This window comes from Budorcas taxicolor, chromosome 1 (assembly GCF_023091745.1).
Source record: "Budorcas taxicolor isolate Tak-1 chromosome 1, Takin1.1, whole genome shotgun sequence".
NCBI lineage: Eukaryota > Metazoa > Chordata > Mammalia > Artiodactyla > Bovidae > Budorcas > Budorcas taxicolor.
Window position 1 is genome coordinate 17,985,085 of NC_068910.1, and position 13,024 is coordinate 17,998,108.

Consider the following 13,024-nt stretch of genomic DNA (forward strand, 5'->3'; position numbering starts at 1 on the left):
AAACCCCTTGAACCATTTGTCTTCTGGGCTCAGAAACACTTGTTTGTTAGATATTCAATCAGGCCCCAGTGCTGGGAACATCAATAGAGTTTGTCTGATTAACTGTAGCACAGCATATGTATGCTGAAGATGAGAATGATTTCCCCAAGGACCCAGCGCTTCCTCTGCTGAACTACATTTCTTGAAAGGACATGCAGATGGGCATTTGGACAATAATTTCTGGATGCACAAAACGAATTGCTCTTGCTGAGTTGTAATTTTAAAAAGATAATTTTAATGACTCTTGAGGGCCATCTATTTGGAGCAGATGGGACCCAGGCTCTTTTGTATCACACCTTTAATGTTGAGTGATTCAGGACAGAACTCTATTTTAGCCTTTGTATAATAAAAGTGGATGATCATATTTATTTATATTCCAATTGTCTTTTTTAATTCAGTCCACCGTGAAAAAGTCTTATATAACATTATTAAAAGTTCTCAACGAACCTATCTGCAATATTCCAAACACACTTTTGATGGCAGTTCTGAATTTGTAACTGAGATAGAGTCAGCAGGAGTTTCTACTTTTGTCCAATGTTTTAGTGATTAAATATGTGAACTGACAGAACCTTTTAGTTGAACAGCACTAGCAGACAATAGAGATGATGCAGATATATAATCTGTCAACTAAAGAGCACAATTATTTGCACAAATACACCTAAAAGTATCAGTCATAACATCTTTATAAAACAAACAATTTCTTCTTTGATGACAGCAAGATTGACCATTCAAATGTTATCTTAAAAGTCTTCACTAACAACTGTCCCTAAGGAGTATTTCTTCTTTTACCTCTTCAATTTAATAGGAAACTATTAAAATAATGCCAAATAAAATGAAAGGAAGATGTGACTGTTTCTAACAACCAACTAACTTGCAGCATGCGTGGTATGACAAGGACCTGAGCAAATTACTTACGTAGAGTCCCTTGGACTGCAAGGAGATCAAATCCTAAAAGAAATAAGTCCTGAGTATTCACAGGGAGGACTGATGCTGAAGATGAAACTTCCAATACTTTGGCCACCTGATGTGAAGAACTGACTCATGGGAAAAGACCCTGATGCTGGGAAAGATTGAAGGCAGAAGGAGAAGGGGACGACAGAGGATAAGATGGTTGGATGGCATCACCAACTTGAGGGACATGAGTTTGAGAAAGCTCTGGGAGTTGGTGATGGACAGGGAGGCCTGGTGTGCTGCAGTCCATGGGGTGGCAAAGAGTTGGACAGGACTGAGCGACTGAACTGAACTGAACTGAATCATCTTTACCTGTAGCTGGTGATGCCTCACAGACAAGTCACAGCAGAAGTTACAGGGACGGTATTGGATGGGCAAATATCATCATGTGAATATTTGGGGAAGATAATGAGATTCCTTTACTTGTTCAAGATAAAAATATATTTTCCTTATGAGCTAAGACTTCATGCTTTTTAATTGAATAAAACAAAGATTTTTTTTGGTGAAAATTCTTATTTATAACCAAATAGTTATCTGCAAATATTCATCTTTTAGCAAAGCTGAATGATGTTATTTTAAGGAGACAAAGAGTTTATAACCCTACACTATGTGCCTATAACAAAGAAGGAAGTTACAAGTTAAAGGAACTAACTTTTTCAGAGAGGAAAAAAGCTTCAAAAGATAATAATAAAGATATGCAGATATGAACAGCCTAAAAGAATTACTCACATGGAATAAATATTAAATTTGCCTGGTAGGTTTAGAGAGTACATTATGTTGTAACTCATGATATACAGAAATAAAAATGCAAGCAATACATTCAAAATAGAATTCTTCCTTTTTTTCCAAGAAGTAAACTGACATTTAAAGTTTTTAAAGGCTACACAGAAATATAAGTGGCTTCATGTGGAGTAAATATCATTTCTATTGTGAGTATGTAAATGTGTGTGAGAATGTAACTCAAAATTATTAGTCAAGCATGTAGGGGTGACAGGATAAAAGTGTACATGCCATCAGGAAGAAAAAATGAAATAGTTTAACTACTGCCTGTTAAAAAACAACCCTTGAAAGCAACAATACCAGGAAAGCTGAGAGAAAAGGCTAAAATGATCCTTTTAATTTGTTGCTTGTAAATCTGTCCTTGATAGGCTTCAACAGAGTTAAATGAAGAGAAGATCTAGAAGATTCCTAGCTAATTTGAACATAGTAAGTAGTCAGTTTACATAAGTCATGTCCAAATACGGATAATTCTTCGGCTCAAATGTTCTCATTTGGACTGTTATGTAAGACAAATTACCTAGCTTTGCAACTATCTACTTTAGTATTAGAGAAGTAATAAAATATTAATATAAAGCTATCTATTTCAAATTACAAACTGGATATGTATACTTAAAGCCACATTGGGAATAATGGCATAAAAAACAAAATAGTGATGATAATAGTAACATGCCTTTTTTTTTAAGATGCTATAATCCTATGAAAGGTTTTAACAGATTTCCTAGAAAATTCATTTTACATGGTAGTCCTAATTTTACAACTCACCACAAGATATATTTCCATAATGTGTCTTCAAATAAGAAGTACCAATTCCAAATTAACTGAGTATCAGGAAAATTAGTATTATATAGCTGCCTAGGGAATAAAATATACAGTAAAGCAAAGATTAAAACGATATGAAAAAAATAAACACTACGCTTTTGAGTCTTTCACATTAATGAAGATCTCAAATGTGAACTGATGATTAGGAACTTAAATTACAAAAGACCATTGTCTTAGCACTGAAAGCTTATTTTAATTAGTCTTTACTATCATAAGCGTATTTTTTTCTGTATCATGATAACATGATTTTGCCTATTTTTTTTTTTGCTTCTGAATACATCTCATCCGTTCAGTTCAGCTGCTCAGTCGTGTCCGACTTTTTGTGACCTCATGAACTGAAGCACGCCAGGCCTCTCTGTCCATCACCATCTCCCAGAGTCCACCCAAACCCATGTCCATCGAGTTGGTGATGCCATCCAATCATCTCATCCTCTGTCGTTCCCTTCTCCTCCTGCCTTCAATCTTTCCCAGCATTAGGGTCGTTTCCAATGAGTCAGCTCTTTGCATCAGGCGGCCAAAGTACTGGAGTTTCAGCTTCAACATCAGTCCTTCCAATGAACACCCAAGATTGATCTCCTTTAGGATGGACTGGTTGGATCTCCTCACAGTCGAAGGGACTCTTAAAAGAGTCTTCTTCAACACCACAGCTCAAAAGCATTAATTCTTCGGCATTCAGCTTTTTTTATAGTCCAAATCTCACATCCATACACGTCCGAAATGCAGTACTTGGATGCAGTCTCAAAAATGACAGAATGATCTCTGTTTGTTTCCAAGGGAAACCATTCAATATCATGGTAATACAAGTCTATGCCCTGACCAGTAGCACTGAAGAAGCTGAAGTTGAACAGTTTTATGAATACATCTAAATTCCCTTTAAAAATATTCAAGGTCTAACATCAAATAGTCTTTCAACTACAAGTTGCAAACTTCATAATAAGTAATGTAATTATTACTGATTTGTCCACCATTATTTATAGTATGACATTATATCTTCCTTAGGTACAATAGTGTTACTCTAAGAATACTGCATTCTAAAATAATGCAACTAATGTAAGAATGTCTAAATCAGCTGATTTTTCTTCAAAGACTATATATAAATAAACATTTATAATATGTAATCTAATTTTCCATTGACTTATATAATTAATAAACGGAAGACATAATCCTACAGAAAAATAACTTACAAAAATCCCCCAGACAAACCAATTTGATAAAAAAGGGATCAAGACAATGTGTAGAACTTGTTTAAACATAGCCCAGTAGTTCTGTTGGTCCTCTGTATTTTAGTCTGTATCTTGTTATTGCCTCTAACAGCAAAGCTTGCATGATATAGAAGGCTTCTGCCCTTCTCTCTGGCTGCCCTTCTCTCTGGCTGCCCACTCTTGGTAGGCTCTGACTAAAGGTGGAGCAGGGAAGGTGTTAGCAATGAGATGGTCACATTACAGACTCAAGCCATCTTCTGATGGTCTTGGCACAGGGCTTCCCAGAGAGCTATGTCAATCATAGCTTTGAAAATGCATAATAAATTAATTTTCAATTTCATGTAGTTGGTAACAAGTACATGTCTGCATAATAAATGGTGAAGGATGTCAGAAGTTGAGTAGCTAGTAGTAAAAGTGAAGTGAAGTCGCTCAGTCGTGTCTGACTCTTTGCAACCCCGTGGACTTTGGCCTACAACCCCCCTCTATCCATGGGATTATCCAGGCAAGAGTACTGGAGTAGGTTGCCGTTTCCTTCTCCAGAGGCTCTTCCCAACCCAGGGATCAAACCTGGGTCTCCCACATTGTAGGCAGATGCTTTACCATCTGAGCCACCAGGGAACCAGTAGCAAAAGAAAACATATAAAGGGAAGACAAATTGAAATATTCAGAACTAGTATTCTTCATTTTCTCCAAAAGCTCTGTTGCTTCTTCTCAAGGCTCATCCTTCATGATAGATGGAGAGGTATCTTCCTAATGTCTTATTTAAAGGGTAGATTCCACTAATACCTCCCTCAAAGTTTCCAGGGAACTGTCACTTCCCATCTGCCATAAAACTGCCACCATCAAGTCATTCTTTTGGCTCAGGTAAGTTGTGCACATGGGAAGGGGATGGGCCTACCCAGTTGGCAAATGGTGTGACTGCTAGACTCTACCCAGTTCCTACTGCACGAGAGCTGACAGTTGGGTGGAAGCAGTACAGATGCTCAAAACAAGTGCTCATTTTACAGTTTATAGGTTAATTTTATTCAGGGTGAAAGGGACAAATTTTATCCCAACACATTTAAAATGTACTATTTTTTCATTTATGCATAAAGTGGTTTGCAGTAGGTTTATGTTTGGTTTGACAAACAGTTTCATCACACTCAGAAGCAAGAATGTTATAAAAAAGGATTTCCCCATGCACTTTTGCTACAGAAACTCATTAAAAGTTGGAAAAAAAATCATAATTACTGTCTGAACGATCTCACCATATTCTCAACTGGTTCTGAAGGTAGGAGTTTTGGACTTACATATTTCCCCTTGTCCAAAGGGGTATTCTTAATCAGATACAGCTGTTAAAAATAAGTTTGTAAGCATACAAACATGTTTTCCTAATTATTTCTATAATTTCTACATATAAACAATTTGTATAATTTCACTAAACCATAACTTCACTATAATCTGCTTTTAAAATAATTATTTTTTTCTAGAAAATATCAATGCCTATCAATAAAGAACAATGCTACAGAAATTTCACAAATTCATTTTCTATGGAGAAAAAGAGGTATAATATATTGTTTTAAACAAATGTGTCAAACTCCATTCAGTTTGGTATTTCACAAGGTATTAAAAACTTTTCATGAATTTATTGATTTATGAGATACATTTGTATTCTAAATAATTGCAAACAGAAAACCTCCTGTAAGGCAAGTCCCAGCAGTAATCCATGATTCATTATCGCAACTTTAATTGGCACAACTCTTGAAATTCTGGGACCATATGGAAAATAATGAGTCCTAATAGGTCCAAGGTGAGAAGATGGCAGGGGAGTAAGCAAGGCAGGAAACTGTCAACTCAGAATGCTTAGTGACTGCAACATGATTTCCCCAAAGACCTAGAACAATGTGCTCTCAATTTTACTGGTCACGCTATCATATAACTGAACTGCATATTATTTTTCATTCTGTGAGACAAAGATTAAAATGAAAAAACAAAATCAAACCAAAAACTGGTTTCCATAATTAAAAATGAAATTGGCTGACTGTTAATAAAAAAGGCAACAATTTAGAGTTACCATAACAACCTGAGGCAACTGTTGACTGACACTGCAATCTGCTGGATTTTTATAAATAGCAGTTGATTTTCCCTCTTTCAACTAGTTTTAGTGTTTAGTTGGAGCTAACAGAACAACTGTACTTTACAACTATTTCCCTCATCAGGCAATGTACCTCTTCATTGCTGTCACCACCGTAAAAATCTTCCTCTGTTTGGGTGTCACTCCTTGTCACACTGGTATCTTCTTTTAGATCCAAAGTAAACGGGCACCCTTCTGGGGACACACTCTGCGTCTTTCCATGAGGTGCTGATCGTGGTCTGGATGAAAAAGTGAAAACATCCTTTGGAACAATCTGGGTTTCCTCTGTCTGTTGATCCTGTTCACTTTCCTTGCTGGCTTCTAGCCACAGGCATGAAGTATGGCAGGAGTCTTCATTCAAAAGTAGAGACTGTGTGGTAGAGGCCAAATACGGGATGTGATCGCCATTTTCGGGAAATACCCACTCATCTGACAATTGCAAAAGATGACAGAAGTAAGAGCAGTGTTCCCGAAGTGTTATGTTAGGCGGGTGGTGAGAGTAACACCTCTTGTTCCTGAAACAGGTTTATCAAATAATGCAAAAGCCAAGGAAGGTAATTTATCCCCCATCTTGTAACCTGCTAAACTTTTAACCCACAGTTAGTGCTCAGAGCTATGGGCAACTCATTTGTACTTACTTCCGCTTCATCTGAGTTGAAACACTGGCCAGGAAATTTGAAAGTCTGAAATAATTATCACCTATCTTGCAGCAAGTTCTTTATAGCACAGTCTCATTAATTTGATAATCCAGAGGGGGGAAATCTTCCAAATTTAGGAATTTCTTTTAACTTCAGGAGGACAGAGTACTAAAGCTCTTTAAATAAAATGTCTGGGCCTTGTTCAGATTACAAAACTGCAGGAGGAGAAAAAAAACAAACTACAAAAAGCTGACAGTCTTTCCCTCTCCATTCTACTGACTGGAATAAGACAATTCATAAATTAAACTGAGAAGACCTGTCAAGTAATAGCAAGCCCACAGAAATATTTGTTAGTGTGACTGGTGAATTCTGCTGCTGAAAAGGACCTTTGGATTTAATTTTAATTTTAGGAGAGAATGTTTTGATATGAAAATCTTTTCTGCACATTTTTGTTTTCTTTAAAAATACTATATAACACCACTAAGATATGTTATCAAAACTTTAAAAAAATTAGTCTTTTACTCAATATTGGGATAGATCTTATAATTTCATGACCACAAAAAACTTGAAAAAAATTTTCTATAAAAAGCATTATTAAAAGCAGGATTACTTTCTTCTTTAGAATGACATCAGGAAAAGTTGAGCTTTTTCTCAACTGAATCTGATTTTTTTTTTTTAATTTTTTGCTACACTTGTTTTTTGTCAATGGTCAAAATCTTACAAGAATTTGTGTTCTGCAGAACCACAATGCAAACATGTTAATTTTACTCCTGATTCTTGAATCATATTATGTTCATATCGTAAGAAGAATATCCAAGAGCTAAGACTGGCTAATTTGAAACTTCAAAGCTGATACTAAAAAATCAAAAGCAACAAACAAACGAAAAGGCCTTTAATAAAAATTAAATTGATGGCACACATAAAACTGTATTCTTCTCAAGTGAATTCATCTGTTTCTTAACTTACGACTATGATTATATAACATAACTTGCCTATAAAAGGGCTATAAATATGCATTTCTTTTAGATAAAACCTATTAAGGACAAGGCTTTCCCATTTTCTATAGGTAAATGGACAATAGCAGGTTGAATCTACTTCATCCGACCATGTTCACAGCAAATGCGGAGAGTCTTGAGTCAGCGTGCTGTGAGTGATAGTCGTTCAGTCATGTCCAACTCTGCGACCCCATGGACTACAGCCTGCCAGGCTCCTCTGTCTGTGGAATTCTCAGGCAAGAATACTGCAGTAGGTTGCCATTTCCTTCTGTGGTGGATGAAATTAATAGATTCACTGGCTTGTCCTCTTCTGGACAGCAAACTCTTTGCCTGGTGCTAAGTGCCTAGCAGGTGCTTTGTAAACACGGTAAATGTTGAGTAAGATTACAAAAACCAATGTGTTTTGTTATGTACAGGAGTATGTAAAGAAAATGGGAGGAAAAGATCTTGGGAATCTACATTAGGTAATTAAACAACTTGTATGACCTAGCACCAAACATATTATTAACTGTCAAAAAAGTCAAAGTAAAAGAGGTGTTTTCACACTAAAAGAACTCTAATTATCTCACTACCACATGCTTTTTTGGAATTTGCAGTTTTACCTCAAGTATTTCCATATCAATTGTAATGAATAATTTGGTATGTTTTCTTAGGAAAATATGTAAATTACTGTGTAATCACAATATTGCAGCAAACAAGATAAATGCAAGAATGATCACCTAAACATCTAATTAGTTTTTCTACACAGTCAGATTTATGCTAGAGACACTAATTGCGCCTAACATTTTAATGAAGGTTTCAACACTGCATAAATAAGACTGACAAACTACAAACAATTTTCATTTATTTTCTTTTTTTCCTAGCTCAAAAACAATTTGCTTTTGTAAAAGTACCACACACCGGCTAGGCAAGATATGTTGATGGGCTCAATGTACTATACTCCAACATCTCCATTATAAAGAGGACTGGAGAATTGCAACAATAGATAATCTTTGGGGAGGGTGACTATGTCATAGATAATCTTTAAACTTTACAGAGTTTTAAACTTTTATTCTGAACAGGGTAACTTGTGCATTAAAATTTGAAAATAAAAACACTCTTTCATCCATTAAAGTCTGACATAAAACTGAGTTAAAAAGAGATTTTAAAAAATGATAGATTTTAGGAAATGTCTGTATCATGACTTTTCAAAATGCCCAGGCTTGAAATATTTAACATATCCATATATTATTAATTATTTGCAATTATGGTATAATAAAGATGCTAACCTGCTTGATCAGGAGACTGGGGTACTGGAGAGCTGGGGTTCAATGTCTCTGCTCTTTGCTGGGACATAGTGGTGAGGACAGTTGCTGCTTTATGTTCATCACTCCTGTTATTGTCTGAAGAATTGCCTTTAATGGAGTAAATATTTTCTTCTATATTACTTCTTTTTACATATATAAATTAATTTTTGAAAAATGGCATTTGGTATACTTTTCTATATGATTATTAAAAAGAAAGTTTGATGTGACAATATAGATTATATGCATTTTTTTTTTACAGTAGAATATTTTAAGATGAACCCAGTTGCATTTTTTGTAGAGGTTCATCTTAAAATTCCTTGATATTTGCATGGGGACATTTTAAATTTAAGTTTTATGATATGTGATAAAAGGAATTCCAAAACCCATATAATTTTTAAAAGGTCCTATATTTTTCCCTTAGGTTCCATGTAAAATGGAGTGTGTTTTTTCTAAATGACAATTCTTATTGAACTCAACTCTTTTAAACAAAGCTTGTTCCTTTAGCACCTTAAGAAAAATGGATACAGGCATTGCAGAAGTAATTTTTCTACCTACTATTTTATAAAAATAGTATGAAACCTAGCAAGCAGAATTTTGGCCTCCCCAAGAAAGCTACACTTTTGAGAAATTATGCTAACAAATGTATATAACATAGATTCTGGGCTTGATTCAGGATAGACTAATGCATGTGTATACAAATTTGTACATATCTGACTCAAATCTAGTATTTTAAGGAATAACAATTAATAGAATAGTTGACTATATCTCTCTAATGCTTTATTGGTTGCAAAGAGTTGAAATTTTAATCTACATTATAATAGACGTCAAAAAGTCCAAAAGGAGAGATAGCAAATATAAAAACAATCTAAAATGGGCCCAATTTAAAAAGAAGAGAGATAAATGAAACATGAAAAATTATGAGTTAAGTTCAATTTTAGTCAAGTCTGCAGGCAGGAATCTCCATCAAATTTGGGCCGTTTTTAAAAATCAATAATTTAAGCTTATTCAGCCTTTGAGAGTAGAAGTAGGAAGTCCTTTACTTTTGTGGCACTGTCTATTTAACCCAACAAATCTCTGTTAGGGCTCTAGAGCAATTCTTTTGTAGAAAATTTGATTTCCATAATCCTTGTAGAACAGACTTTTATATTTTAAATGAATTGGTTCATAATCCTTTGAAATTTACAACCTGCAGAGAGAGATTCCATTGCTCTGAATAATATACAGATATAAGATAGTATTGAATTAGTGCCATACCATTGGGGGTGTCTGTCCTTTCTCTGCTGGTGCTTTTTAACCGTAATCTTCTCCTGTTATTATTCTTATCGGCTGATGGTTCTTGAGGGGGATGTGGATGCATAATATGCAGACTGGCTGGTACATTTTCATATCAAAGAACAAAAAGCCAGAACAGAAAGTACTATATAGTTTGAAATAAACTCTAAATGTAATTATAGTCATAATGAGAATGTTCATGTATCATTTTGACAAAATGTAAAGCTGTATAAAAAACACAACTTACTTCTTTATAGGAACTAGCTATTTATTTCTGTTCCCAATATTAGAACTGTATCAGGTTTTCAAAACTACTAATATATTTTATTCATGTAATGTAACCATATAGAGAACTAGAAATAATTTAGATTAATGCTAATCATACAACATGCTATATCAGAAAACATAAAAAAATGAAATCTATGGCCAATGCAAAGAAATTATTTTTTTCCTTTAAAAGAGTGTGGTCAGCTATCATTCAAGAAGCACTTAGAGGGGAATTTTCAGAAGAACCCTGGAGAAGTGAGATCAATCTTGAAGAATTCTTAATTTCTGTAATAATAATAATATTCATAGCAGCAGCATTTGATATTTACTGAACACTTACATTCTTGGCACAATACAATGTGCTTGACTGACTGTCCTCACTGAATCCTCAAATTGACCCTTTAAGGCAGCTGTTATTTCCTATTACTACTAGTGATAGTAGTAACTGTATCCTTACTGATAAGGAAACTGAGGCTCATAGTTTTTAAGAAAACTGATCAAGGTCTCACAGACAGTGATAAAACTGGGACTGAATATCTGTTATTAATTTCCTCATCTCAGTTTTATATTCCAATGGAGATACAGTCTCTAACAGTGATCATTAATTTATAAATCAAATGAACCCAAATGCCTCTCCCCTTTTCAATGCTGATAAAAGTCAGACCAGTAAAAGTGGACAAACTGACAGGGAGTGGTAAGCCTTGGGTTCTAATTTCCATTCTTTCCAATAACTACCAATTGCAAACAGATTGCAAATCACTTAGTCTGTTAGCCCTGAACTCTCAATCTTATATAACTTGGGATAAAAGTCTTTTCTTTACTATTGGGGCTATTTTTTGTAACAGGGAGGGAAAATAAAGAGCACTTTACAAATGGAAGATTAATTAAAAGACAAAACTAAGAAAACTTAAATTGCACGTGGAGTTTGCAAAACATAGCAATAATTGGATACTACATTTTATCACTAGTCATCAGAAAGTAAAAACACGGGGTACTATGGCAATGTAAAATAACAATAAATAGAATGATAGGTTCCAGAAGATAATATATAAATATATATATATAAAAGCACACTATTCTAAACATATTTCAATATCTACCACATTTTCATTTTCAAATGATAATTCTCTGAACTTAAGATCTAATCAAGAATATAACTATGACTTTCTTATTAACATTTCTCACTGTTTTCACTAGCTATCAATATTTATGCAGAATTCTTACCAAGAACAGGTACAGTCTGCTTTATTTGGCCAATATTTTCTTTATCTCCTTGTGCCTCAGACTCAGATAACAGCAAGGCTGACATTTCTGCACTGTTAACACACTTCTCTACTGTAGACTGCTGGCATAATCGGTTACTTTTGGACCCAATAGACTTTACTGTCTATAAGGAAAAAGAATTAATTTATATTTTAAAATATAGGAACTGCCATTTATTTCTTGTAGAATCTACATAGAAGAAATAATAGTTGGACAAATAAAGTAAGGTTCAAAAAAAAAAACACAAAGGGAATGAGAACATTAAAAAGTTGGAGAGGGAAATTATGGTAGAAAATTAGAAAGAAATGGAAGGATAAATATGATGTGATATAAAACAGAAGACAAGCAAATCTTATAGAAATATAAATTAAAATGTGCTTATTTGCCATACTCCATCTTTAGTAGGTAGGAGTTGAAATGAAAATCACTGTGTATGTCAGATACTCAGAGGAAACTAAAAATAAAAATACAACATTTGAGAATCTGTTCATTGTAAGGTATCTGGTGATTCTCCAACTCCTTTTTGAAGGAGACCACAAAATGTGCTCACATATATTTGTCTTTAAGTTTTGTGGGCGTATTTAATGAAAAGAATACTCACAACTGTTAACTGTGTTGACATGACAGAAAGAAAACAGTTTTGGGGTCTTCTAAAATCCAGAATTTCTGTTCCAAATTTACTCAGGACTTATGCTTTTGGCATGTAGTCTCTCTCCCTTCCTTTTCCCCTCTGAATGGGAGAAAACCCTTCCCCTCCCATACCACCCATGCTTAGATAAGCTCTTCAAACCTTGCTCCTACCTCACTGGATAGCCTCATGTTATTTCTTCTGCCAGAGAGTGGAGGCGGTCCAAGGACTTTGGATCCAAAGGCAATATGACAAACATCTTGATGTTTACTGTTCCGCATGCTAACTGTTCCTCTGTTAATGAAGTGATCTGTTTTATAAAAGGAAGATAATAATAGTCCATTAATGGGCATAATGGCAAACACTATGTTTCCGTATTTCTGAATTGAGGGGACATATGATCTGAATCTTCCTCTGCTTTAACCTACCCACCTTCCCAGAGCACTTACAAAAGCACAGATACTGAGGTCCAACATCAGATCTATCAGATATGCATTCAAGAATTAGAATTTTGTTGGGGAGTCAAGAAATCTATAGTCTTCACAGGTTCCCCCAAGTGGTCTTTGTGCTAAGTATCTTTTGAGAACCTCTACCACAAATGTTTTTCCTCATGAAAAAAAAGAAAAAAAAAAAAAGGAAGCTACTGAAAAATATACTGTTTTTTCTCTTTAAGGAAATAATTAAAACTAACTCAACTGAACAAGTATTTCAGCACTCAGGCATTTCCTAGAAGTTGTCAGTGACATAAAATGGATAATACACATTGCTTGG

At 34.6% G+C, this 13,024-nt stretch overlaps 1 protein-coding gene across 1 annotated transcript in view; it reads right to left on the minus strand.

Annotated features, from left to right (window-relative positions):
• CFAP20DC (CFAP20 domain containing) overlaps window positions 1–13,024 on the minus strand; it is a 256,952-nt gene that overhangs the window by 99,165 nt on the left and 144,763 nt on the right. The window contains exons 8-12 of the mRNA XM_052643802.1: window positions 12,427–12,563; window positions 11,587–11,749; window positions 10,078–10,194; window positions 8,806–8,931; window positions 5,999–6,333 (exon numbers count right to left, since the gene is read on the minus strand). Coding sequence (XP_052499762.1) covers window positions 5,999–6,333; window positions 8,806–8,931; window positions 10,078–10,194; window positions 11,587–11,749; window positions 12,427–12,563 — 878 coding nt within the window. The remainder of the gene's footprint in view (window positions 1–5,998; window positions 6,334–8,805; window positions 8,932–10,077; window positions 10,195–11,586; window positions 11,750–12,426; window positions 12,564–13,024) is intronic.